At 48.6% G+C, this 25,800-nt stretch overlaps 1 protein-coding gene across 1 annotated transcript in view; it reads left to right on the top strand.

Annotated features, from left to right (window-relative positions):
* The window catches only part of ACVR1 (activin A receptor type 1), a 35,878-nt gene that overhangs the window by 736 nt on the left and 9,342 nt on the right, over nt 1–25,800 (top strand). Inside the window, exons 2-7 of the mRNA XM_005429105.3 lie at nt 18,142–18,215; nt 18,781–19,047; nt 19,521–19,738; nt 22,098–22,197; nt 22,952–23,098; nt 25,131–25,406. Of these exons, the coding sequence (XP_005429162.1) occupies nt 18,164–18,215; nt 18,781–19,047; nt 19,521–19,738; nt 22,098–22,197; nt 22,952–23,098; nt 25,131–25,406 (1,060 nt within the window). The 5' untranslated portion in view covers nt 18,142–18,163. The remainder of the gene's footprint in view (nt 1–18,141; nt 18,216–18,780; nt 19,048–19,520; nt 19,739–22,097; nt 22,198–22,951; nt 23,099–25,130; nt 25,407–25,800) is intronic.

Raw genomic sequence — 25,800 nt, 5'->3', positions numbered from 1 at the left:
CAGGTTCCCTCCTTGAAGACAGAGATTCACAGTTTTCCTGTCTGTGATGGAAATCTGGAAAGAGGAGCATGTGCGCTTCTTCAGGGATGTGTGTGCCGCAGGGTGACTGAGCAAAACAAATTGGCAAATCCTTGTTTTCCTGGGGAGGGAAGGAGCCTCGTGCCGAGCTCTTGGCTGCCTCCTGGTAGGAATTCCCATGCCTGTGAGCTGAAAGTGGCCCTGGCTCTGGGGCTGCAAGGTTTATGGGGTGAAGAGCCCTGTGCTGGGAGTGAAGGTGGTCTCTGCTGTAGGGTCTCCCAAAGGAGAGTTCTGGAGAAGCAAGATGGTGTTTGGCCCCCATTGCAGGTACAAGTAACTAGGGGTGTAGTGTGGAAGAGGGGCACTCAGGGACGCTTTGTGGGACTCCGTCACAGGAGGGAAGGCAAAGGGCCAGGCATGTGGCCAAGCGTCTGTGACAGAGTAAGTTACTGCTGGCAGCTGACAATTGGTGCTGTTCACCTCTGCACATGCTTCTTGTCCTGAGAGCGTGGATGAAGCAGTGCCTGGAGACGTGTCACTGGGGTCTTGGGTGGGCTGCCTTGTTCTGGTGACCACAGCTCGCTGTCGCTGTGGTGCCCTGCCCTGTGGCAAGGTCCTTGCTGGCAAGTCAGGAGAAATGTGATGGCAAAGGATTGCTGTGTGGATGGCCTTGCCTGAGAAGTTTCCAGGGGCACCTGTGATGTCTCACAGGGTGGGACTGTGGTTTTTACAGCTGCTCCTTGTAGGCAGTGCGAGGGCTCTGCTCCCGGGTGTGGAGGCTGGAGAGCACAGCCCTTTGTCCCTGCACTGCTGGGACCCTCTGTGGGGGGATTCGGGGTCCCCCAGAGGGGCACGGCTCGTCCAGCCCAGCCTCAGTGGGCTAGAAAAGGTTTGTTCTGAGCTGCTGGCCAGTGTGGACACGAAGGGATGTGAACCCAGACCAAAGCCACAAACAGCAGAGACCCAGAGGCTGTAAATGAAGTCTCTGAGGGGTCGGTGTGCCAGCAGTGGGAAAGGATACCAAATGTGGGGCTTTTTCTCCAAGTTCTGAAATACTCTTCCAAAAATCTTTGGGCTTTTTGACATGATTGATCTTGTTTCAGTCCCACAGGTGTGTTTGGTTGTATATGAAAGAGGGATTCTTCTGAACTTGAGTTCATAAAGGCATATTAATTAAAAAATTAATGTTGGACAAGCCAAAAACAGTTGCATGTCATAATTGTTTGGAAGACGCCTGTGAGTGTGTTAGCTGACAGCTTGGTGCAGCTTGCAGATTTTACCCAAATTGTTCTCAGGACCACAGCTGGAGGAAAAAAGTGCTTAATATGTTACCTTCTTTTTGGGAGATAATTATGGGTCTTGAGTAGCTACTGTGTCAAGAAGCAAACCAAGGCCAGAGGAAAGAGGCTTGTATAGCCAGTATGAGTTAGAGCTGAGCATGGAGGTGGGTTTTCTGGTGTAGAAGTTGGTCAGTTTCTTAGACACCAAGGAAATATTTGAGTATCTGATGTTAAAGGGAAATTCTGTTGATTCTCAGATCTTGAAAGGCTGCTTTCTTACAAAACAAACAAACAAAAACCCACGAAGAACATGTCTTCTCTGTTAAAGTAATTTAAGATGTTTAAATACAGTAAAGGAACATAGTAAATATTTTCCATGTAAAACATGCAAAAAAATAGCATCTGATTTAATTCTGAATTACAAACTAGCAAGCTAAAACTTGGACTAAATTAGACTTAGAACAAATCTTTTTGGAAAGATTTGAGGAATTCATGAGATTTTCATTGCTGAGCTGACTCTGCCCTGAAGGTCGTGCAGAAACAGGCGGCACCTTTGGGGTTGTGCGTCTGGAGTATAAAAGTTAAAATTACTTTAAATGGCTGAACTGTTTTGGGTTTACTTTAATTTGTATTTTTGTTTACTTGTTTTTCATGAAACCCCACAGTAAATGCTAAATAAAGTTTGTTAAATGCTCAGCCCAGCTGCATCATGCAGAGGGTTTAAAGGTGGTTAAACACTCCCTCCCATCTAACAGGTCAGAGATCTTCAGAGGGTGTTTCAGACCTTCCACACTGTCGTGGCACTGTGTGGGCTGGCGGGGGCCGTGCCCAGGGGCTCCCAAACGCAGCACAGCAGATCCAGGAGCTGAGGCTCAGGGTGCTCCTGTCTGCCCTGCCCAGGTCACCCCGACAGGGTCACCATGCTGGCTTAGGCCAGGTCAGCTCGGGAGCTGCAGCCCCGGTGTCCTTGGGCTGGTAAGGGGGCCTGACTTGCAAAAGGCCTTGATAATTTTTCTTACATAATTAGCACAGTCAGGCCACTGTAAGCCTGTTCTACAATTAAAAATAAACATTAAAGTATTGTATTTATAAGAGTGAAGATTGAAAACAAATGCATACTTTTCCATAAAAAATGGGGACCTGAGTTTCTGGGTGTGTTGGATTAGAGAGATGGAGTGGGAAATGGTTTTTAAAGACTATTTAGTTACTCTTAACAAGATGTTCATTTGTCTTCAACAACAATTAAACCTTTCTTAGAAAAGAACAACAATAAGTAGAAAATCAGATCTAAAATTGGTTATTTAAATTGTTCTCAACTTCCTGACTTAAATCACCTTGATCAACTTGGAAGCATTTAATGACACACCAAAACCTGAAATGAATATTCCACCCATACCAATGTAAAATGCTGTTTTGAAAATTTCAGGTAATAACCAGGTGGAATTCCAAGTGTGTGGGTTGTGGGCAATTCTTTTGTTTTGTTTGTTTTAAACTTTGAATTTTGAATCATTATGCTCACACAATTACTCAGTTGGGTTTTTCATTTCTGTAGCTGTTTTTTTCCTGGTAGTAGTCCAAAGAAAGTTCCATCCCGAGCACATCCCTGCTGAAGTGGAGTGAAATGCTCCAAGTAGAGCTGGAGTCAGTCAGTGTGGTGCTCCTTGCTGGGAGCAGCTTGTGCAGCCCGGCTGGATTTTCGGGTGGCCAGGGGGTTGCTTTCTCCCAGGGAGCCGTGCAGACCTGCAGAGAGCTCTGGCTTGTCCAGCCCTCCCTAGAATTGCTAGTTTGGCAACTCTGCCCCTGGGAGGTTTACCACAGAATTATTTTGAAGCTGTTTGATTTCTTTGTAGCCCTGCTGTGGGAACTCAGTGTTTTTGGCGTTTTTCTGTGGCTTGTTCTGCCTGCTCCAAGCTGATGCTGCTGGTAGCTCTGTCATGGTGCAGCGACATCTCAGGCCTTTGCAGGGGTGACAGCAGAGCTCTTCAAACATCTCTCACCCTCTCCTCCTCACCTGGTGGCAGGTGAGCTGAGGCTGTGTTGTTTGGTCAGATACAGACCATGGAGCAGAGCCTGTGCTTGGAGTTTGTGTTCCCAGCAGTTTGCAGACAAGCCCTGCCTTGTGCTCCAGGCTTACCCGTGGTGCTGAGAGGAGCCTGTCTGCCCTGGGTGTATGGAGGTGGGACAGTGACAGGGCTCCAGAGCACGGCAGCAGAGCACCGAGTGCTGCAGGGACACGTGGGGTTTATTGCTGGTAATGGAGGTAATGTACAGTTGCAGGTCCAAAAATAGGTGTCTCTGAGCAGCTGCTCCTCTGCTCAGAGGAGTCACCTCTTAGCAGAGTTCTTGGCTAAAGCTCAGTTGTTAGTAGAAGGGTTTCTTGCAGCATTGTGTTTCTGTCAGTAAGTCAGTGTTGACTGGTGTCCAGCAACCCTTGTCTTCCCCAAGTGATCACTTTGAGGAGCTTGGAGTGAGTGGAAATGATCATGGTGTTAAGAATGGGAACAGAAAAAGAGATGAGATCAAAGTGCTTTTCTTGGTTAAGTAGTTCAGTGGTGCAACTTGTGTAGGTAGCTGCAGTTCAGTTTCCTGCATGGTCATGCAGTGGGTATTGGGAGAATGCTGCTGCAGTGCTCTTGGGATTCAGGGAATTGCTAGGCAGAGCAGATTTTGTTTGACTGCATAAATATCTCTTCCTGAGGAACAAACCCGACCAATAACCAAGTTCACACAATAGCAACTCACTGGTTTTAGCTTCAAACTCTGCTAGCCCAGGTTGTGATTATCTTTGCTCTGGGAAGCCATGGGGAGTGTTAGATGATCTGTCCTGAAAATGGTGAGAGGGACGTGCGGGAAGGCCTTGCCATCAGCCCAAAGCTCTGGTACAAAGGAGCTCAGTCTCGTCCGTGTTTGTGGTGAATGTTCCCAAAGGGCTGTGCACATCAGTAGGGGTGACTTCTGTATTTACCAGCTCATACTGTCAAGTGAGTTCATATTATTCAGTCAGTTCTGGGGGTTTTGGAGATGATTTAGTAATTTTTTTTTTCAGCCTACTGTCAGAAAAAAAATGTATTAAAAGCATCGATAGAGATTTTGTTTATTCAGCTCAGATCTGCTTGTTTGCTGGCACTGCTCAGCTTCCATTGGAGTGCCTGGCTGCTGCAGGGCAGGCTGGGGACCCACAGAGAGGGGACGGGGCTGGGCGGGCCAAGTGTCATTGCTGCTGAGTGCTATTGCTGTGAGTTAATCCTGCTTTTCAGGGGGAAATGGCTAATATGTGAGTAGGTGCCTTGTGAACAAGCAACAGCTGGGTGCAAAGCAAAAATCTGCTAAAACATGACTAATTTCTGAGTGTTGCATAGAGTTTCTGCCTGTATTCAGCAGCGAATTACCATTTTGAGCTTATGCTGCTGTTGCTTCACTGGAGTTGGCATGAGCTGTGTGTTTGAACTGATGGTCATTGCTATGAGACTGTCAAAGCATTGGTACAATGTGAGGTTGGCTCTCTGTCCTTCCACTTGCAACACGGCCGATTCCGTTCAACGAGAACTATTTTAATTGGGTTCTACTCTGTGTTATGTTAAAACTCTGATGCTAGGCACAGAAACCCGTGACAGTTGTTTTGTTTGTTCCTGAAAACATACACTTCACTCTGCTTTGGCCATTCAAATTGGTTTTACATGATTGTCAGCTGAAAATAATACTGCGATTGGCAGCAGCATGGCAGCTTCCTGCAGCCCGGACCAGCCGTGGGGTAACTGGTGCAGGGGGGCTGGGAAATGAGAATTCCTGCTCCCAGAGCGTTGGTTGCTTAGCAGGCAGCACAGCAGCGTGGCCTTGGGGCAGGGCTGTCCCAGCACCCCGGTGGCCTTGGCGGGCAGCTGGGGACATGGAGCTGCCTGCCAGCGGAGGAGAGAGCGACAGCAGAGCTGGGCTGCTCTGGAGAGCAGCTCGGCCACCCTGGCCTGGCCCTGCTAGCACTGAGCACTGAGCTGCGCAGAGCAGGGCTGGGATGCTGAGCCTGGCGTGTGTAACTGCAGTGGGGTGGCTGGTTAGAAAATAACCAGTAGTCATGACTTCTGTTAATTAACTACTAAGAGTTAAATAAATGTTGTTGGAAAAACTAGTCTGTGTTTATTTGGCACGTCTCTCTCCAGCCGAGGCTGGTGCTAGTTGGTACACGCTCCGCTGCTGAGCCTGTCTGCAGCGTGGTTTTATGTTTTCCATCTGTATTGATTTTCATGATTCATTGACCATGATCTAAGCAAAAAGCACACTTAAATGACACTGGAGACAGCTGTCTGTTAAAGTAGGACCTTTATGTAGTCTGAAATGGCGCCAGGTTTTTCTTCCATTACTTTATCAAGTAACACACAAAAGTAATATTCTTTGTTTAATTTCCTTTTCTAGGTCACTGGTATGTCACCTCTCTTTTGTGCAAGGAGCAGATGGTAAATTCTTACTCTAAACTTTCCTATTGGTTTTGCTCGTGTTATTTTTCTGATAATCATTTGAGGTTATTCTGAAATGGAAGGGGCCTTACATTGTGTTTGGGAGTCTCTGTGAAGGAATCAGTTCTTCTCCCTGTGGAGCTGTTTGGAAGGTACATGTGGGAAGTTCAGATAAAAGCAGAAATGTATAAAGCTTGGGAAGCTGATGTGTAGCTTTTTCCAGTTATAATCTGTCTCTCTCTGTATGGCAGGCTGAAGTTCCAGATGTTGTTTTGGCTTGGAGATAGTGGATAGGGGAAAAATAAGCATTCTAATGTTAACAGAGTCAGCCTGTCTGGATCTGAGCGGACAGGAAAAGGGAGAGATAAAACCTTCATTAATGGTGTGAGCAGTGCTGAGGAGCCAGGGCTGTCCCTGGAAAGCAGTCCTGGGCTGGCAGTGCCCGGTGCCAGCTGTGGGGCCACCACTGTGGCACTGAGCTCTGAATTCAGCGGGGACAGCGGGCTTGCTTCGGGTGTGCACCCCCTTTTCCTGTTAGAAGTTAATTCTTGCCCCTCCTGGCACCCTGCTTGCCCTCGGCAGCTGCCTCTGGGTTTGGGGCAATGCAGAGCTGAGGGGCTGTTGGTCAAACACGCTTTTGGGGTCGGGTGGCTCTGTGGCTCTTACCGCATTGGACTTCTGTCTTGGAGCACCAGTGGTTTCTTTGAAGCTTGTCCCTGCCCGGAGCTCCATTTATTGTGAGTCGCAGAGTGGTTTGGGCATGCGTATGCGGGATTTCTTCTGGAGGAGACTAAGCTGCAAGCTCTGTTCCTGGTGTATGGCAAATGTGCTCTGTCCTGAAACATGCGCGTCAAGTTCTCAGCCTCTGCTGGGCAGCTTGGAGCCATGTGTGGTAGCACCTTCCAGTGAGGGGACCCAGGTCGATCCACTCTGAAGTAAGAGTGCTGAAATGCATGTTAGGAGTACATATGGTGGCCAGAAAAGGGATTTCCTGGATTAATAGTCTGTCCATTTTCCGTGTTACATTAAGTGCATGAATATGCTGTGTCCTGTGTCTCTTTTGTACCTGTTTGTCCTGTCAGGCTTATTTCTAAAATGTATGAGCAGATTATTTTTAATTAATCGCTGAAGTTCTGCTGACTTCCTCCTTAATCTTTGTTTTTTCCCCTTTCATTACTGAGTCTAGGCAGTAACAGTTTCTGGTCAATGGCCCATCCCTGTCTTTCCCGCCGTGGTGTAGAGTCCTTTGGGGCTTTCTGGCCTCAGAGGGCAGTTCTGGTGAGAATGCTCACTTCACTTGCCTCAATGCTGTAAAGCTGAAAGGGAATAGTGCTGACACGGACTCATCGAAGGAACACAGGAGCTGAGCTGCTGCAGTCCTTCTGGTATATGAGGTCTTGGCTGTTTGCTGCTTATAGCTGGGATAAACTTATCCTCATCAGTTTGTGTAAGGTATTGGAACGAGGGTGTGAGGGAGCAGGGGGAGCTGGTGTGTGTTGGTGTAGCAGAGTAAGGGATCCTCAGTACAGTGTTGGCCAGCTGGACATGTGTGCCAGCATAGGCCAGGACTGGAATGGTTTAACCCTTTTTGGCCTTGTTTTTGTCTCAGAAGTGGGAATACGTGCCTGGAGCTGGCTGACTGACCAGCTGTGATCGTGTATGCATTACCTGATGTCCCAGAAATACCATCCTTGGAGATCCCACTGGACTGGGATGTGCAAGACATGTCAGAATAAAGGGCCTGTTGGATGGAGGAAGATGCAGAAAGGGAATCTGGGTGTGGGAGACTGCTCTGCCTACCTTTGTGCTGCTCACATTCCTCACTTGGGCCCGCAGGCAGCAGTGGGGTGTCTTGCTCTTGTGGTTCATGACTCAAGCCAAGCCCAGATGTTTTCATGCCTGGTCTGGCCTATTTTCTGAGAATAATTTTGGATGCCTCAGTCCATTTTAGTGTGGTTTTCTTAGTGTCTAGTCCAGCTGAAATTCAGATAGTTCCTGGCCTAACTGAATACTCACAGGCAGACATGGCAGCTTCTGCTTTCTGCAGCTGTGTTCCTGCTAACTTCAGAGCACTCACAATTAGAGCTACGCTGGTGAGAACCTGGGGTAGAGTTTTGATGCTGCTTGTTGTTTTTTGAGTGGAAAGCTTTAGAGCGCGAAACCCAGAAGAGTCTGTCTTGTGGCCAGAAGATGAGTGAAAATGCTGAAGGTTTCCCTGAAGTCAGATCTGGCCTTGTTAACCAACCTGGCTTTCCATTTCCAGTGAGCAGTGAGTGGTAGGGACACGGAAACCTTTTTGTACTGTTGGTCCTTTCCTTCAGCATTGTCTGGCTGACAGGTTGATGACAGTTACTATCCAGAGTATCCAAAATTTATTTCCTCATGCCTTTGACAATGCTTTAGTGCTTGTTGACCCTTTGTAGGAACAGTTTGCATAGCAGGTTATTTGCGGGATGTACATTTACTCCTTTCACTTGAGTTTTCCTCTGAGGAAAATGGCTTGATGAAAAAGAAAAAGTTGTTTGAAAGAGTGGAATGATCACCTGCTGTGTGTGAGCAAGTGCTGCCTTGTGTGCTATTCAGAATGATCCCTTCCTCCATCACAGCCCATAGGTGAGGAGGGCTGTTGGCCCAAAGCACGTTTGGGTGCTTCATGTGTTCAGGAGCAGTTGGTGGAGGTGGTCTTGGCTGGGTGCTCTGTGTGGAGATGTTGGACCTTGGAAATAGCCACTGGATATGTGCCATAAGCTCCTTGGAATGGTGAGTGTGGCCTTGTTCCCAGCTGCTGATAGGCGTGGTGCTCTCGGGCAGTCTGTGCAGAGCTCCAAAGCCTGGTCCCGAAGGAGAGCTCTAGCTTTCATTGTGCTTCACATCTGCAGCTGAGTGTGTGTGAGGTCAGCCATGGGAATTTAGCTGTTAAATAGGGATGAGACTGGCTGCTTTTGGCTTCTGCAGCAATTAAACCAAAAGTCTGTATGAATCCATGGAATGGTTTCCAGAAGGTCTGCAAGTACAGTCAGGTTTGGCAAGGCCATGTGAGATGTATGAGTTTGACAGCAAACAGCTAAATAGGTGGAAAGGGAATACTTGAAACAGCTCTAGAAAGAAGAGTCAGAATTGTGTATAATTGTGACACATTTGGTGTTTGGAGAGGTGACCAGGTGCCTGATGATTGGACTGAGGGGTGCATGGCAGGCAGGGATGGACATCAGTTGGGACAGTGATGGGGAGCTCCTGTACGACGGGGAACACAAAGGTTTGCCTGAGAGGTCAAAGTAGACACAGCTGTAACAGCAGCTGAGGAATGCCAGGACAAAGTGATTTGTAAAGTTCTGGAGCTGTTTTAGCATACAGGCCTGAATGTTAGATGGATCAGTGTGCCAGGTGAGACTGCCACAGGTGAGATGTGAGCGGAACAGAGACCTGTGGTGGAGGCTGTGGTGCCTTATGAAGCCTCAGGTGAGCAAGGGGGACAGCTTGCTGGATGCTTTGAGGGAGAGGATCATGGTGGAGGCTGAGAGCAGGGTAAAGCTTGAGAACTGCAGCACTGAGGGTAATGTTGATGTGGGAAGAGCAGAAATACCACCGGAAGGTTCAAGATGGAGAAAAGCCTGAGCTGGTCTTCACCTTACTGTCTTCTTCAAGTCAGCTTTGGGTTGCTTTCCCCTTAGCGGTGAGTGCCCCTCACTGTTGTTGCTGGATTTCATGAGGCTCTGTACACCCCTGCTCCTGAGTGTCCCGTCTGCACAGGTGGGAGATGGGAGGCTGAGGAGCACCAGGGCTGGAGCAGGACCTGCTTTGTTTGCATCTTGGATTTAAGAACAGAATAATGTTGCTCTGGCCTGTCCAAACAGGCAAGACCAAACTGTAGAACAGTACTGCTAAAATTCTGGGATGGTCTAGTATAATCTCTGAAGATTTGACTTTCTCATGCAGCAGGGTGTTGCCTTGTTCTTGGGATTGCTAATTGCATTCAGTTTTCTGGACTCCAGAGTAATGGTTAATGAAGTGCACTGCTGAGAGGAAATGCTGTTTCATGACATGTGCCTATGGAGCGTCAGGAGCTGCTGTTCTCAGTCCGATTGCTCTATAAATGTTGGTTAATTTTCTTTGGCTGGCTGAGGCTAGGAGCAGTTAAGCTGTAAGTGGGCTGCAGAATGAACACCTGACTTTTCCACGTCCCTTAACCTTTCCGACTTTGTAGCAGCCCATCACTCCTGAAGAATGCTGCTCCTATACCAGTTTAATCCCTCAGCAGCGAGCTGGAGGTGTGAAGCCAGGCTCTCCTGTCTCTCCTCGGTACCCCTGCCATGTACTGTGTTCCTCTGCCCCTCTCCTGCTCCTGCCCTGCTCAGGTTTATAGATGTATATATATACACAAATAAAAATATGTATATGTTTATAGTATTTCCAGCTTTGATGGTTCTATGTTAACTAGTGGATGTGTTTGCTGAGTCATGCTACCATTGTATTATTCTGACAATGCAATGAAATGCATTAAAAAAAAAAGTTTTGGCTGATTTCTATTAAAATACCCCGAACTGTACTCAGGGTAGGGTGCTTGGGCTAGAGGGCAGAAGTAGAATATTCTCCTGGTGATGACCCTGTGAAAATAACTCTGGAGGTTCAGGTTTACCCAGGGTAAATCTGCTAAATCTCACTGGGATTGTTGATGTGTAAATGAGGGTCCTCACTGGAGTGAAATACCAACACAGCTGAGGGGTCACCTGGGGAGTGCTGTGGCCGAGGGAGGGCCTTCACCTCAGTCAGAGTTTGGCTCTGAATGATCTGGCCTGATAGCGTCAGGGACTGCGAATAAAAAGCATTTGCACCTCTCTAGGTCCCTGCATGTGTGAAAACACTGAGACTGTAGGGAGATGCTGCCTAATTAATGCATTTGTAGGAACTAGACGACGTTGTTATTTTGCAGCAGGGTGTGCCCCAGTGAGAGATGGTCTCTAAAAGCTGTGCACATCATCAGACCCAGGCTTCTCTGCAACCCAGAATAAAGAAATGAGTTTTTAAAATTTGTGCTGAAAAAGCCAGGAAAAAAAACACAATTTTTTTTTAGAGAGAAAAAATAGGACTTTTGTTGGTGATAACCAAGCCAAAGATTTGTTTTTGGAAATGTTTGTTTTGGTTGGCTGGAGTGTTCTGCAGAAACTCTGAACAGGCGAGCTATGTAATATTTAACTAGTTACTAAAAAGCGTTTGAAAATGATTAGGAGTCAGTGATCTCACTGGGGCTGTGAGTTCCTCGCAGAGATTGTGGCGCAGCTCTGGGGCAGAGCGATGTTTATTTGGAGAGCAGGGGGTGCTGCAGGCCCTGCGGGTTCCCCGGGGCTGGTGGCTTTGGGGACAGGAGCCGTGTCCTGGTGGCACTGGCTGTGCCCTTGCTGTGCCTGTGGGAGTGTGCGGCGTGTTCCCCCAGCCAGGACAGACAGCAGGAGCAGTGTGAGATGGGCAGTCCCGGAATGCCTGGGGCTGTGCTCCTGCCGGAGCTCCCTCGATCGGCACAGATAACATCTGGAACAGACACACTGTGGCTGGCTGCAGGAAAGCCGGCCAGGGCTCCGAGAGGTAGGCTTTGAGTAAGTCAAAAGTCACTGTTACTGGGTGCATTTTGGGTTTGTGTGGCTATTTTAATCTTTTTTACCTAAGCTGTTTAGAAACAACTTTTACAGGCAATTCCCAGTCTCTCAGTTGAAAATGTTTGTGCTTTGGAACTTACTCACAGCTGCTGGATAAATCCAGGTATTCTGTTTGGAGAGAGTTTGTATCTTCATTGGCAGTTTTGTATTGAGATGTGAGAGCATACTGTCTTTGGAGAGAGAACCATTCCAGGGGAAAGTGTGGCAGTCTGGCAGCAGGAGGTGCAGGGGTGCTCTCTTTGCCTCCTAAGCCCAAGGCCTCAGCACAGATGAAGTCACCAGACCTTGTTGGGGATTTTCCTCACTTTGTGGGCATCTAGAATGGCCTTGGCAGAGTGGTATTCAAAGCTGTCTATAGCTATGACTTGTGTCTAACAGGGAAGGTGTGTGAGGAGCTTTGCAGCTGTGCAGTGGAGCGTTTTTCCTGGTAGTTACAGAATGCTCCTCTGCTAGGAGCTGTCTGTGTGCCGTGTAAGAATACCTGTACAGCAAGGAAACGTGTAGCACAATAAAATAACACCTTTATTTGTATGTGAAATGTGTGAGAAGCCACAGTAATTCATGTGTATCTGAGTGTCTTGAGCAGATACCTGTGCGCACCTCGTTCGTGTGCGGTGAAACTGAACCTGAGCATTCCCCTGAGCAGTTCACAGGCCTGCAAGCCCCCCGTGTTCATTGTGTGCTGCCTCTGCACATGTGGGACTGCACACCTCACTGCGCAGGTGCTCCCAGCGGTGCCATGGTCAGTGAGCCACAGCCGGGGACTTGGTGAATGAGGGTTTTTAAGCGATGCGGCTGAACGCGGGCTCTGCCGGAGAAGGCTGTTCCACGGGGCAGTGCTAACCCTTGGCAGTTGCCTCCTGGTGAATTTATTTACCCCACAAGGCAACAAATGATATGGAAAGATACACATGTGTCTTCAGAGGCACTGGGAAGTTGCAGATCAGTTTAAAAGTGTCTGTGCTTGCTCCATTGTTTGAGTAAGCCGTCTGTCAGTGGGTTGCCTAAGACCCCTGTACTGATGCAATACCTGCACACAGCCTGAACTTTTACACTGGGGCAAGTGCCTTCTGCCTCCTGCAGCTACAGGGAGGTTCTGCTGCCCACATGGAATCTCTGAATGGTTTTGTTGGAAAATCCCTCTAAGATCATGAAGCCAAATCATTCTTCCAGCAGTGCCAAGGCCGCTGCTAACCCGATCTGCTGCATCTGCACAACTTCTAAATCCCTCCAGGGATGGGGACTCCACCACTGCCCTGGACAGTGCCAGGCAGCCTGTGCCAAGGCTGGACAGCCCTTTCTGTGAAGGAATTTTCCCCAGTATGCAACCTGAACCTCCGCTGGTACAGCTTGATGCCCATTTCTCTTGTCCTGTCCCTGTTCCCTGGGAGCAGGCTGTTTTTATTTCTATATGACACTCATGCTTTGCTACCTTTTCTTTTTCTTACAAGAACCAAGGGATTGGCTCTTTGTGCATGTGTCAGAGTTACTGACTGGGAGAAACTTCCAGGACACTTTACACTGTGTAGTTGCCTTTTGTGTAGTGTTTTCATTCTTACTCAGCAGTGCTGTGATTTTGCTTTGTACACGAGTACAGAAGAACCAATATCCCATCCTTCACTCTTTCTGTATTGTGGTCACTCGAATCTTAGACATTTGGTCTTTCTGGGTGGCACTTTGACACATTTTTGGAGCTGTGAAGTGTGGCTATGTGCCTTGTGCATTTGCAGGTGGGTACCAAATGGAGTTGGTGGCTGGTTTCCATCTTCTGAATTCTGGCAACCAGGTTTAGCCCATAAGAAAGGGCTGCCCAAGGTTGTCGCTCTCTGACGCAAGGAATGCCTTTGTGGGGCTGCTCGGGGGCTGCACCTCCTTTGTGTGAGATTCAATTAAAGAGCAAGCTGTGAATTATTGCCTTTAAATGCACCTTGCTCCTTCTGAAGACACAGCTGTGGATGAATTCAGCTCGTGTGTGGCTGTTGTGGATGGCACAAGTGTGATCCAGTATTATGGATGTTTTCTTTTGATAGGAATCTGGTGAGGTACATGCAAAATATGTACAGCCCTTGGGCTCTTGGCTGGGGGCCACTGGGTCTGTCAGCGATACCTGGGTGCTTCTGATCTCATCTGGAAAGTCTGAGTGCTCTCATGTTCATGTTCCCATGTCTGTGTCATATGGAGATGAAATGCAACCTGAGGTTCCTGCACTAATGGCTCAGTGTCTGCTGTGGTCTGTGCTCAGTGCTGGCTCTGGGGACTCAAGGCCAGTGCCTGCAGGGGTCCTTGTGGTGTTTCAGGTTCTCTGGACTGGTTCTTCTCTCCCCTCTGGCTTCTTGCAGCTGCTGTCCTGACAGTGCCAGTACAGAACTTCAGCGCACGTTGCTGTAAGGCCATACAGGAATGATTTGGCAGGATGCACTTTTCTTAGGAAGAAAGGAGAGAGCAATATTAGCTGTGAAGGTGGAACAAGCATTGGCGTTTCAGGGTGGGTTTTGCAGTGTTGGGACTTTATGACTGCAGAGCCTAAGGATTCTGTAGACTCAGTTACCGGAACCAGTTGTGTGTTATGTTGGGTGTCTTCACCAAGCATCTGATCTGCCTTGTCCTTGGCCTATTGTTCATTTGGGCTTCCAAAGCCAGTTTAAAGGACTTCTCCAGAATCCAAAGCTGGCCTTGGAGCAGATGCTGGCCTGCCCAGGAGCCAGGGTCCCTTCCTTGCCTGCACTGCATGGCAGGTTTGTTTGGAAATCTGGGTGCTGCCACTTTGAAAGAGACTTTTCTATCAATAGCAAATTCTAGTTTTCCAATAATAATGTGCTTTTGCAGGAGGAGGTTAAACCCAAATGATCCACATTTCCCTGTATGTGGCTGAATCTCAGCCACAGTGTCCTGCCTCCAGCTCTGCCTTGCGGTGTCCAGTACTGCTGCATCTGGAGTGTGGCATGGGATGCTGGGATCCCTGCATCCCTCTGTGGGTGTGGAGTGTGGCACAGGGCACTGGGATCCCTGTGTGGGTATGGGGTGGGGCACAGGGCACTGGGATCCCTGCATCCCTGTGTGGGTATGGGGTGGGGCACAGGGCACTGGGATCCCTGCATCCCTGTGTGGAGTGTGTCGAGGAGTGCTGGGATCCGTGTGTGTGGAGCACGCCATGAGGCGCTGGGATGGCTGTATCCCCGCACATCGAGCGCTGGGATGGCTGTATCCCCGCACATCGCGTGCTGGGATGGCTGTATCCCGCATATGGAGGATGGCGGTATCCCCGCATATGGAGCGCTGGGATGGCTGTATCCCCGCACATCGCGCGCTGGGATGGCTGTATCCCCGCATCCCGAGCGCTGGGATGGCTGTATCCCTGCACCCCGAGCGCTGGGATGGCTGTATCCCCGCACATCGAGCGCTGGGATGGCTGTATCCCCGCATATGGAGCACTGGGATGGCTGTAGCCCCGCATCCCGAGCACTGGGATGGCTGTATCCCCGCATATGGAGCGCTGGGATGGCTGTATCCCCGCACATCGCGCGCTGGGATGGCTGTATCCCCGCATCCCGAGCGCTGGGATGGCTGTATCCCTGCACCCCGAGCGCTGGGATGGCTGTATCCCTGCATTCCGAGCGCTGGGATCCCTGCCCATGTTCCCAATGCCCTCTAGTGGCTCTTGCTGCGGTTCCATAGGGCACGGCCTGCAGCTCCAATCAAACGGCAAAAGGAAAACACCTTTTGTGTGCATTTGCTGGTTGCTTGTTAATTCCTCTTCATTTATCTGGGTTAAATCCTAGCTCTTCCCCTGGAGAAAAAGTTCTTGTGAATTCAGGTACCAGATCATAACTGGGTATCTCATGGATCTTTAAATCCATAGCAATTTTCTGTGGGGATTTATTAAAGAATGTTTGTTCCTTGCATTAAAATGTATATTTTCTTTCTCTCTAAACAAGCAGTAACTGGAAGGGGTGTGCTTGCTGGTGTCACTAAAACCAGACTCTGGTGCTTATGTACATCCCTTAATTGCTTTGAAAAAGTAATATTTTTTAAGCAGTGAGAACAACACCTTTGAACTCATGCTCTCAAATAATTTTGGTGAGAAAATTAGTGTTTTGTAAAGGTCAGAGTCTCCCTCCTGGCTCCGTCCCTCCTCCAGTCTCCCACCACAGCTGACCCGCTGTGGCTGGGCTGTGCCGGGGGCTGTGAGCCAAAGGCCCGGAGTGCCCCGGGCTGCACAGACGTGCTGCAGCCCTTGGTTTGGTGTGAGGACACGGGGTGGGTGTGCTACAGGCTGCTGCACATGTGCACAGCTCTTCTCAGCAGAGGCAGACGAGATACTGCTTGAGGATTTTGGGAAAATGAACAGCTGGAAGAACAGCTTCATAGAAGTAGCGTTTAAATGGAAATATTGGGCTTTTTTTCCTTGGGAGGACCATGCATGGTGTGAAATGCATAAAATCTGTTAAAAGTCCAGTATGGTTTGTTCGCCTCTTTGGGGACATGGGTCTGATTGCCATCCTCATGGCCCCCTGAGGGCAGGGGCTTATGTGTACAAATATACTTGTGTATATTTGTTTCTTTGTTTTTGGTAACTCCAATGAACTGGTTGAAAAGACACCAGGTAAGTCCATGCAGCTGGCAAAGTTTTCCCAGTGTTTGGACTGGTATGTGCTTCCCGTGGCTTCAGTCCCACTGTGGCCAGCTCCCAGTCCGTGTGCTCAGCCTCCTTCCCTGGAGAGCAGAGCTGGGCTCCTGCAGGGCCCTGCTGCTCCCCCTCAGCCAGCTCTGGCAGGAGAGGGGCTGGAGCGGCCAAGGGGGGATGCCCTGGTCAGGGGGGTCGAGGTGTGGGGGTCTCGGGGCTGCCCCAGGTGTGTCAGAGGTGGGGCAGCTCCCAGCAGTGCAAAACAACCCGTGCTGGTTTTACCTGGGCCAGGGGCTGCAGCCCTGAGTGACCTGGAAGAGCTGGCTGTGCCCGAGAGCTGCCCGTGCTGCTGGCTAACCTCTGAAGCTGCCCAGCAGTGCTGAGCTCAGATTTTGTATTTTTAAAGCACCTTTTCCTTGAGCTGGGTGTCCCTGCTGTCTGAAGGGCTCTCCAGAGGGACCTGTCCCTGCTGGGATCCCCTGGAGCACTCCCCCTCTCCCATCCGTGCAGCCCCTGGGGTGACTTTGGCTCTTTGAAGTGCCCTGTGTGCAAAGGAGGAGGGCAGGCGCCCGGAGCCACCTCTGTCTGGGCTTGCTGAGTGGGCAGGCACAGGGCCAGGGCTGCCCCAGGCTGTTCTGCCCAAGGCAGAGCAGGGATCCCAGCACCAGCCTGCCTTGGGAACAGGGCACCGACCCCTTGGAGCGGATCTGGAGCACTGGGCCACTGGTGGTTCCTTGGGATAGCTCTCCTTGCTTCAAACTGCCTCTATGGATTGCTCCTGCTGTTTAGCTAGGTCTGATTGTGTTCCCAGCACGAGTGTTGAGGGTCAGATATCGGCAGGTGTTACAGGTGCCTGGGTGCATCCAGGGCAGGTGGGGGAAGCTTCCTTGGGGAATGGGTCTTTGGAAAGGAGAGTGTTGTTCTGGGAGGTGAGGTGGTCCGTGCTGCCTGGGCCTTTCTGTGAGGGTGAAAACTGAGTACTTGGGCCAGAAATCTCTGATCATTTTAACTGATGACGAATCAATTACTGGAAATAAATACAGAAGTAATGGCTTGGCTTTCATCACTGAGCACTTAAGAAGTGCTGATGATTTGAAAAGGCACGACAGAAGAGATCTGAAAGGAAAATGGCAATATCAGATTTATTTTCAATTTTCACCAGCTTCAATTAGAATTAAATCTGAAAAATGAAGACAAATACCTGCACATAAGGAGCATTTTGTTCCATGTGACTAGGCCAGAGAGTGTCTGCAGGAACCAACCATCACAGGACAGACAAACCATTCTGAGTCACCTGCCCTGTCTGTTGGGCTAAATCCTAAGAAACTGCAGAAGAGTTTCTTTTCAGAAGCCTTGTTTCACAGTAAAAAATGGAGTAAAGAGTGGTCTGTATTTCCGTGTAAAGACCAAGCATCATGGCAAAGATTGGAAATACAAAGGCAAATTCACTCCTTTATTTCCTGTTTTAGAGGGAGCACGTGCCTCTGCTTCATGCTGGAATCAGCCAGGACTGTTGCACAAGGTGTAGTTACCTGTCTTCAGCAGCAGGGAAATGGCCTTGGGCCATCGAAAGGAAAATCCTGGGAGAGGCAACTTAAACTGGGAAATTGCTCTTCAGAGAGCAGCATCTTCCTTAAATACATTTCAGTCTTTTTCTTGCCATCCAGCAATGGGTTTTGCTGGTTAATAAAAGTTATTCTCAGTTTTCTGGTGGAGATCTTTTCTGTTTCCCCTCAAAGCCCTGATAATACAGTTTTACAGACCACCTTCTCAGCTTAACAATAATTTAACTTTCTAGGAACTGGTTTAAAGAATGTATCATTGATATTACATGCCTGCTTGGTACTGGAGGGTTCATATTTCCCTACTGCAAGCTTCTGTACCTACATGGTAGTTGCATGTGATGTCTCTGTGAATCTAAAAAGACGTTGCAGTAAATGCATGGATTTTAAAAGGGAAGGAGTTATTTAGGAAACAAGACAGTTAAAAAGGAGTCCAGTCAACGTTGGGTTGTGTTTTGTGTAAGGAATTGATGAAAGGCTAAACACTGCTTTTGGGGTGGTTGCACTTTTAGACAGCAGTGGAAGCATACAGAACTCTTGTGTCTCTCCTTTCTGCAGCTCCAGGGTGGTTGATGGAGTTATGATTCTCCCTGTACTGATGGTGATGGCGTTCCCATCTCCGAGCTGGCAAGGTGAGTGTTGTGTGGGGTCAGAATTTCCAGTATGCTGTTTGGTAACTCTTCCATGATTGCTGCAATGAGGCTTTGGCTTTGGAAAGTGACTTCTGTAACTGGTTTACACAGCTGTGTGCACGTGAAGCTTTTGTGACATGCAGTGTGTTTAGGGTTTGCCTCAGAAAAAGGAAATAGTATTTCCACTGCCATGGAAAGGAAGGAACGGTTCATTTGAAGGTCTCTTAGATGTTCTGAGAGATGAGCCCCTGGAAGATGTGTACTCGCCACTTCACAAACAGCCTTTGGAAAACATTGGATAAAGGCTTTCTGGGAGCAACTTGGTTTTCTCAGTTTTATATTTTAACTTACTCGAGAGAGATCTCTGTGTCTGCTGTGGCATATCTTTTGTCATGCTGAAATAGCTGAATTAGAATCGTTACCTCCTACTTAGTGGTTCTTCGGCACTACCTGAAAACAATATCGCTTCCCTTAAGCAGATTTTATTGTCCTATGATTTCGTTACCTCTAACCGAAGCTATTAAGAGCAGGATGATGTTTTTTCCTGGACTCTTCCCTTTTGCAGATGATGAACGGAAGCTCAAGATGGTGCCCTATGAATGTGTGTGTGAAGGCATATCCTGTGGGAACGGGGATCGGTGCCAAGGCCAGCGCTGCTTTGCTTCCCTGAGCATTAATGACGGGGCCAAGGTCTACCAGAAGGGCTGCTTCCAGGTCTATGAGCAACGGAAAATGACCTGCAAAACACCCCCATCCCCCAACCAGGCCGTGGAGTGCTGCCAGGGGCACCTGTGCAACATGAACATCACTGCGCAGCTGCCCTCTTCCAAAGGTGAGAGCTGAGTTCTGCAGGAGTGCGCGCTGAGAAACAAGGGGGGTTGGCTTTGATCTGCTGTGCTGGCAGAGGGATGGCTCCGGTGCTGGCTGAAGGAAGGCACGGGGTGCCTTTGTGCCCTGCTCCCCACCCTGGGGCCTGCTGGCACACACCTGCTGCCCACGGGTGGACTGGTCTGTGTGCCTGGGGCAGTGGGGGGGTTGCGGTGTGGGGTTGGGGTCAGGATGGAAGCACTGCCTGTGAGAAGTGGTTCGGTGCAGGTGGGGGCTGTGCTGTTCCACAGGGAGTGCATCATCCTCCATGCAGGTGTGCTCACACCTGGCTGTGGCACAGCCTCTCTGTCACACTGGGTGAGTACTGAGCTCAGGGTTGGTGTCAGTGCTAATGGGCTTAAAGACTTTCTCTGGGAATCTGCAAAATTATTTTTTCTCTCTTTTCACATTTTTCCCCTTCCCCTCCTCTTTTCCAAGGCCAAACCTTTCAAGGAGAAGCTGCAGGTTACAGCATGGAAACACTAATCATCGTTATCCTGGCTCCTGTGGTAGTGCTGATAGTTTTTTCTGCAGTAGCTGTGCTGATCATACGGAGAATACAGAAGAACCACATGGAGAGGCTCAATTCTAGGGATGCAGAGTATGGCACAATCGAGGGCCTCATTGCCTCGAACGTGGGGGACAGCACGCTGGCAGTAAGTGACCCACCTGTGTTCAGGGTGTGAGTTTTCCTCTCTTCCAAACTCCCCTCTCCTCCTCCTGTGTGGCCACATCACTAAGAGCATGTTTTGCTGCCAGGGATGTCGCTTGGCCTCAGGACTTGAGTGGTGCCGTTCCTGTGCTCCCAAAACTGTAGTATTGATGAATTTTAACAAAAGATGGGTTTGGCAAGGGTGGCCCCTTTGACCTGGGGAATTGCTCTGTACTGTTGGTGTTCCTGGAAACAGTGTCAGCACATCAAAACAGTGTGCCTGGCTGTTGGGTGGCCTGAAGTGATGGGAGAGGTGAAGAACTGTGCTGCATGTGTAATGTGTAGCCAGAAGGGTTGGAAAAGATGTGATGTTAGGTGAGAAGGAAAATACAGATAATTTTGACATTTAAAACCTTCAGGCCTGACTGCCATGATCTCGGTAGCAGGACTCTGGGATGGCTGGGATATCAGTGACATTGTGCTGGCAGAGGAGCAGTGGGAGTTCTAAGAAATGTGCAATTCTTACTCAAAGCTCAGTTTTCAAAATATGCTCTTGCTCATGCGGTCTCTGGAAAATATAATGTGCTGGGAAGTGTTCCCTGTCTGCAGGGTGACTGTCCCTGCCCCCTTCCCTGAGGCCAGAGCACAAATGTCCCAGCAGCTGTCCCTCCCTTAATCTGAGCAGAGCAAGTAAAGCTTCGGGCACCTGGAGTGTGTTTATGAAGCAATGCAGAGTTTTCTTCTCCTTGCATTGCTGAGATAAAATGTCCCCAACATTAAGAGGCTGGAAAACATTTTCTATTTTGGTGCTGTCCCACCATAATGTGCTTTCACTGCAAGGCTGAAGAGTGGCTTGTGTCTGTTAATACTTGTTTTTCCTTTTTTTTTTTTAATGCATTTGGCCCTGTTTAATGAGCCCAAAAGGTTGATTCCATGTTACTGGTTTGAAACAGCCACTCTTGATGTATCCACCATGGCCCAGGCATGTGTGAGCTGGTGATCTGTCCTTAAGCACTGACTTCCAGCTTTTACCAGCTCCTCTGTCTTATCTGTGCAAGATCATTTGCAGACCTTTTGTACTTCTAGTTATGGAAATGGTGATAAAACCTGTGAAGAAAAAAATCAAAGTTCTGTTTCAAAGAGCTGGGAGAAGCTGGGAGCTGTCAGGCCCTCTGATCCAGTGCTGAATGGTGCCAGTGCTGCTGCTCTGCCTCCCAGTGTGGCTGAGGCACAAAATGTAATTGGTAGCTCCTGTGCCCAAACGTTCATCTAAGCAGCAAGTCTTCTAGATTCCAGATTTTTCTTCTCCATTGTGTTTTAAATCACTGGTTTTGTCACACATTAGATAAGTTTACATTTAGGATTAGTCTCTGCAGTGTAGCAAGTGCTTAAAGCCCTAAGCTGCTTAGTGGAAGGAGCTCTGGCCTCTTCAAATCTTGTTTTTACAGTTGCTGTAGATAAGTTTGGGGATGGTTTTTTGTTTTCATTGCTTTTGTTTTGCCCCTGATGCAAGCAGGAAGGAAAATGACCCTCAGTTTGTGTTAAAAAGTAAGGTAGGCTCTGTCACTCCCAGATTCTTTTTCTTGAGCACTCATTAAGAGGTTCTTAGAAGAAATGAGATTTCATGGGTATCTGGTCCAAGTGCTGCAATGCAGTTTTCTGGAAATAACAGAAAGTTGATTACACTTAGGCTTTTTTATCCTATTTTCCTTTGTAAAGAGAGTCCAGCAGTAGTTGTTAATGCTTTGAACTAATACAAAACTCCTGGCTGTAAAAGTAGCTGGGCATTAGCATTTTACAAGGCTAATGGGATTTTAACATTCTATCAGGATCTCACTCATGTTTATTATAAGCTTACAGCTCAAAGTCTGCTTTCTGTGCGCTAAAAATACCAGAAACTGATAAAGCTTTTAAGAAAGATTTGTTACAGAAGTTTTTCTGGTGTATCAATGGCAAATCTTGTGTAGGTGATGCTGGAAAATCCCCTCACCTCATTTATTTGAAAACTGGTTTTGGTTTTAAATGCTGGCACCACGCTGGAATGGGTGTCAGAACTGAGAGGACGTAAGGTGAGTAAAAGAAGGGTGAAGTGCTGAAAAAGGGCAGAATCTCATGACAGAGGATAGCTGGTACGCCAGGAGTGGGCTTCCAGTGCACAGACATCTGTTGTCATATATTTATTACACTTATTAGAGAAATAATGACTTACTAAGCAAATGCTCTTTGACTCCGAGTGACCAAATGGCATCCCCAGAGCCACAGAGATACCCCTGAGCTTTAACCTAACCTGTCCTTGGTGCGTGTAAACAGGGAAAAATGGGGTTTCTCATGGCTCCTAAGCTTCTGCTTTTCCTTCTGAACAGGATTTGTTGGACCATTCCTGCACATCTGGAAGTGGCTCTGGACTTCCCTTCTTGGTGCAAAGAACGGTGGCTCGCCAGATCACACTTGTGGAGTGTGTAGGTCAGTGTCTTCTGGCTCTTTAGTTTTTTGTAGGGCTTTAGTGTTAGTTTTAAGGATTCATTACATTTTTCTTCAGCATATTTTTATTATTAATTGAGTAGTGTTAATTGAGTTTAGGAGGCATTTGGGTCAAAGATACCTGGAGGCATTGACATTGAGCCAAGATGCAAGCACTGAAGAGGTGAGGAAGCTATTGGGGTAAAAAGCTTGGCTAGCAGACAGTATGTCCTGGTCTCCATAGGACAGGGCTTGTTTTTAGTGGGGCCGATGGTTTTTAATCCTTTTTTTGTTTGTGGATGGGTTTGGCTTTTTGTTTTCTTTAAATCTTCATTTTGCAAGGGGTGATGATGGAATAGAAATGTAAGGGCTGTATCCTCAGCATTACATTTCCTTCCTGTCCTCCTTGCTGCAGAATTCAGAGCTCTGTGTTGTGCACACTGACCTTGCCATGTGCTGCCTAAGTCAGTTCAGCTGCAAAAGCACTTTGATTGCTGGTGGTGAATGGTGACACCTCCCAGCTCAAACCCCTTGTGCTGCACTGCTGTGCAGGGAGGGGAGATCCACGCTCACAGGGCTTGCAGGCAAAGCAGCCAGGAAAATGAGGGGTGCTGGAGCACAGCTGGCTCCAGTGCTAAGATGTGCACACCGGGGAGATCAGGCCACCAGGTGTGGTACTTGGTTCATGACAGTCGAGTTCTGCCTGCTGAAGGCTGTTTGTTAATTCACAGCTTCTCCTGTGCTTTTTCCCCACCAGGAAAGGGCCGTTACGGAGAAGTTTGGAGGGGTCAGTGGCAAGGAGAAAATGTTGCTGTGAAGATCTTCTCTTCTAGGGATGAAAAGTCCTGGTTCAGGGAAACTGAGCTGTACAACACTGTACTGCTGCGGCACGAGAATATTTTAGGTAAGTAGGACAAGCGCATTCTGTATCCTGGTGTGTCTGGTGTAAAGGTGTGTTACCTGGACAGGTCACCTGTGAAGCACTGCATGCTCACCAGGCAGCTCACAGCCTCTGGGTTCTTGTGATAAATGGCTGGAGAGAAATTCTCAGGGACAGACTTGCAGGAGGGGCTGAGTCTCAAATGGGGAATGTGTCATAGCAGCTGTGACTTGTTGCCCTGCAATATTCCAGCAGGGAGCACTTAATCAGCCAGATGAGCCAGGTGTTGGCAGCTGAGCACACAGAAAGCAGTGGAGGTGCCACAGAGCCCTGTGGAAGGGACTGGCTCCTGCAGCTCTCATGGCAGTCCTGCCCATTGTGTCAGCTCTGGTGGAGCTGTGTTGGGTTGTAATCTCAGTTTCCCTGCAGAAATGAAGGGAGAAAAGGTGGGGAGGAGTTTATAATGAGATTTAGGGATCTGAATACTTTTCCTTATGGCTAAGTAAAGTGCAATATGAATCCAGTATTCTCTTCTGTTTAACTGTTCTGCTCAGGGTAAGTTTAAACACCAAAAGAGCTTACTCTTCAGTTATAGCTGCATGATGTATCTTTTCCCCTGTAGGGAAAAGGAAAATGAACCTTGTGCATCACTCATACCTCATGTGCTTGGTTCTGAGAACTGGGAAAGTGGCTTTGTTGTGTTGAGCCATGTCTGAAGTTTAAGCAGCCCTTTGATTCCTGAGAGACATGCCCTTCTGTCACTAGTGTGCCACCTCTGCAAATAAAAGCAGCAGCACATTTTGAGTGCTGACACTGCCTCACCCAAAATCTGTCTTCTATCAGTTTTCCTTTGGCTCCTTATTCTTGCTTCCTGTCAGAGAGCGTTCCTTCGCTCTCTAGCTCACTCTGCTAGACATTGGTGTGTTTCCTGAAGCAGTTCCTTTGTTACTACAAAAATAATTTGGTGGCCTCCTGAAATGTGAATTATTGAACTTCCCTTCCCAAGAGAGCAAGTGATTTGGCTGAAATTACATTGCATATTTTCCTTGGTGCTCTGCCTGTGTTTAGTCTTTCTTGATGACTGTCAAATTTGTTGGCTATTTTAGGGACTTTTTTTTAGACGCAATATTAAACAATATCACAGATTACAGAAATGTCACATTGAGCACAAGTCTGACTTTAGGAGAGAAGGCAGTGAATATTCTTTCTGACAAATGTATGTGAGCTTTTCATAAGCATGATTTGTTCCTTTGACTTGGGAATAAACTTTTGTTGTTCCCAGCTAAAGCTGTTGAGGTCACCGTGTGGATATATGCAGAGGTGACAGGAAGGGAGCTTCCCCTGAATTTGGGGTTCAGTTTTAAGACATGACATTTTTTAAGGCAGTTCTTGAGGTTCATGAGTTTTGAACAGAAAATTTTCTGTGTTTCTTCATAGAAGATCATTATGGTTGGGCCACCCATTTTAGCCCTTTTCTCAGCAGCCTGCACTAGCTGCCTGTGGACTCCAAAAATGGAAATGGTTGTTCATGGCTTGAGGTGTGAGGTGTTTCTGCTTTCCACTGTGACCCTGTCAAGTGGCAGCAGCAAATGTGCTACAGACTTGGGGTCTTTCTGCTTGACTGGGAACTTCCCCACCCCCAGGTCCTTCAAAAAGAAGGAGAAATAAAAATATTTTTGAAGTGTGTGGTCCTAACAAGTAGTTTTTTGATGTGACTGACATATGTAAATGGGTTCTTGTGAATAGGTGTGAGTGAGCATTCCAGCATTTGCTTTCACCACAGCGGTACCTGCAGTTGTCTGCAGTGCAGTTGTAATTAAGCAAGCTGTGCATTGCAAGAGGGGCCAGCAGCACTGATTCACCTTGTCACAGAATAGTCAGAGCTGGAAGGGACCCGCAGGGATCATTGAGTCCAGCTCCTGGGTGGATGGGCTGTATGGGTCACACCCACCACCTTGGCATTATCAGCACCTGCTCTGCCTAGCCGAGCTGCTTTTCTCGGGGAGTCTTGAAGGACCTCTGTCCGTTCATTTCTTGTTTCTCCCTCTCCCTCTAGGTTTTATTGCATCCGATATGACTTCCAGGAACTCGAGCACGCAGCTGTGGCTGATCACACACTACCACGAGATGGGCTCTCTGTACGACTACCTGCAGCTGACCACGCTGGACACGGTGAGCTGCCTGCGCATCGTGCTGTCCATCGCCAGCGGCCTGGCGCACCTGCACATCGAGATCTTCGGCACGCAGGGCAAGCCGGCCATCTCCCACCGCGACCTCAAGAGCAAGAACATCCTCGTCAAGAAGAACGGGCAGTGCTGCATCGCTGACCTGGGTGAGCGCAGCCTCTGCTCCTGCTGAGCCAGGGGGTGGGGGGCTGCGGCTGGGGGAGTGAGGGGTGCTGTGGGCCCGGGGGCGGTGTGTCCGTGCGCCTGCAGTGATCCCTGTCCGTGACCCCTGTCCATGTGCCCAGTGACCCCTGTCCATGAGCCCTGTCCATAACTCGCAATGTCCCCTGTCCATGACCCCTGTCTGTGTACCTGCAGTGACCCGTCCGTGAGCTGTCAGTGAACTCTGTCCGTGACCCTCAATGACCCCTGTCCGTGACCCCTGTCCATGTGCTGTCCGTGACCCGTCAGTGACTCCTGTCCATGGGCCCACAGTGGCTCCTGTCCGTGACCCGCAATGTCCCCCCGTCCGCAATGTCCCCCCGTCCGCAATGTCCCCCC

This window comes from Geospiza fortis, unplaced genomic scaffold, assembly GCF_000277835.1.
Source record: "Geospiza fortis unplaced genomic scaffold, GeoFor_1.0 scaffold193, whole genome shotgun sequence".
Lineage (NCBI taxonomy): Eukaryota > Metazoa > Chordata > Aves > Passeriformes > Thraupidae > Geospiza > Geospiza fortis.
The sequence above is the reverse complement of the archived record's forward strand: the minus strand, read 5'-3'. Positions and strand labels throughout refer to the sequence as shown.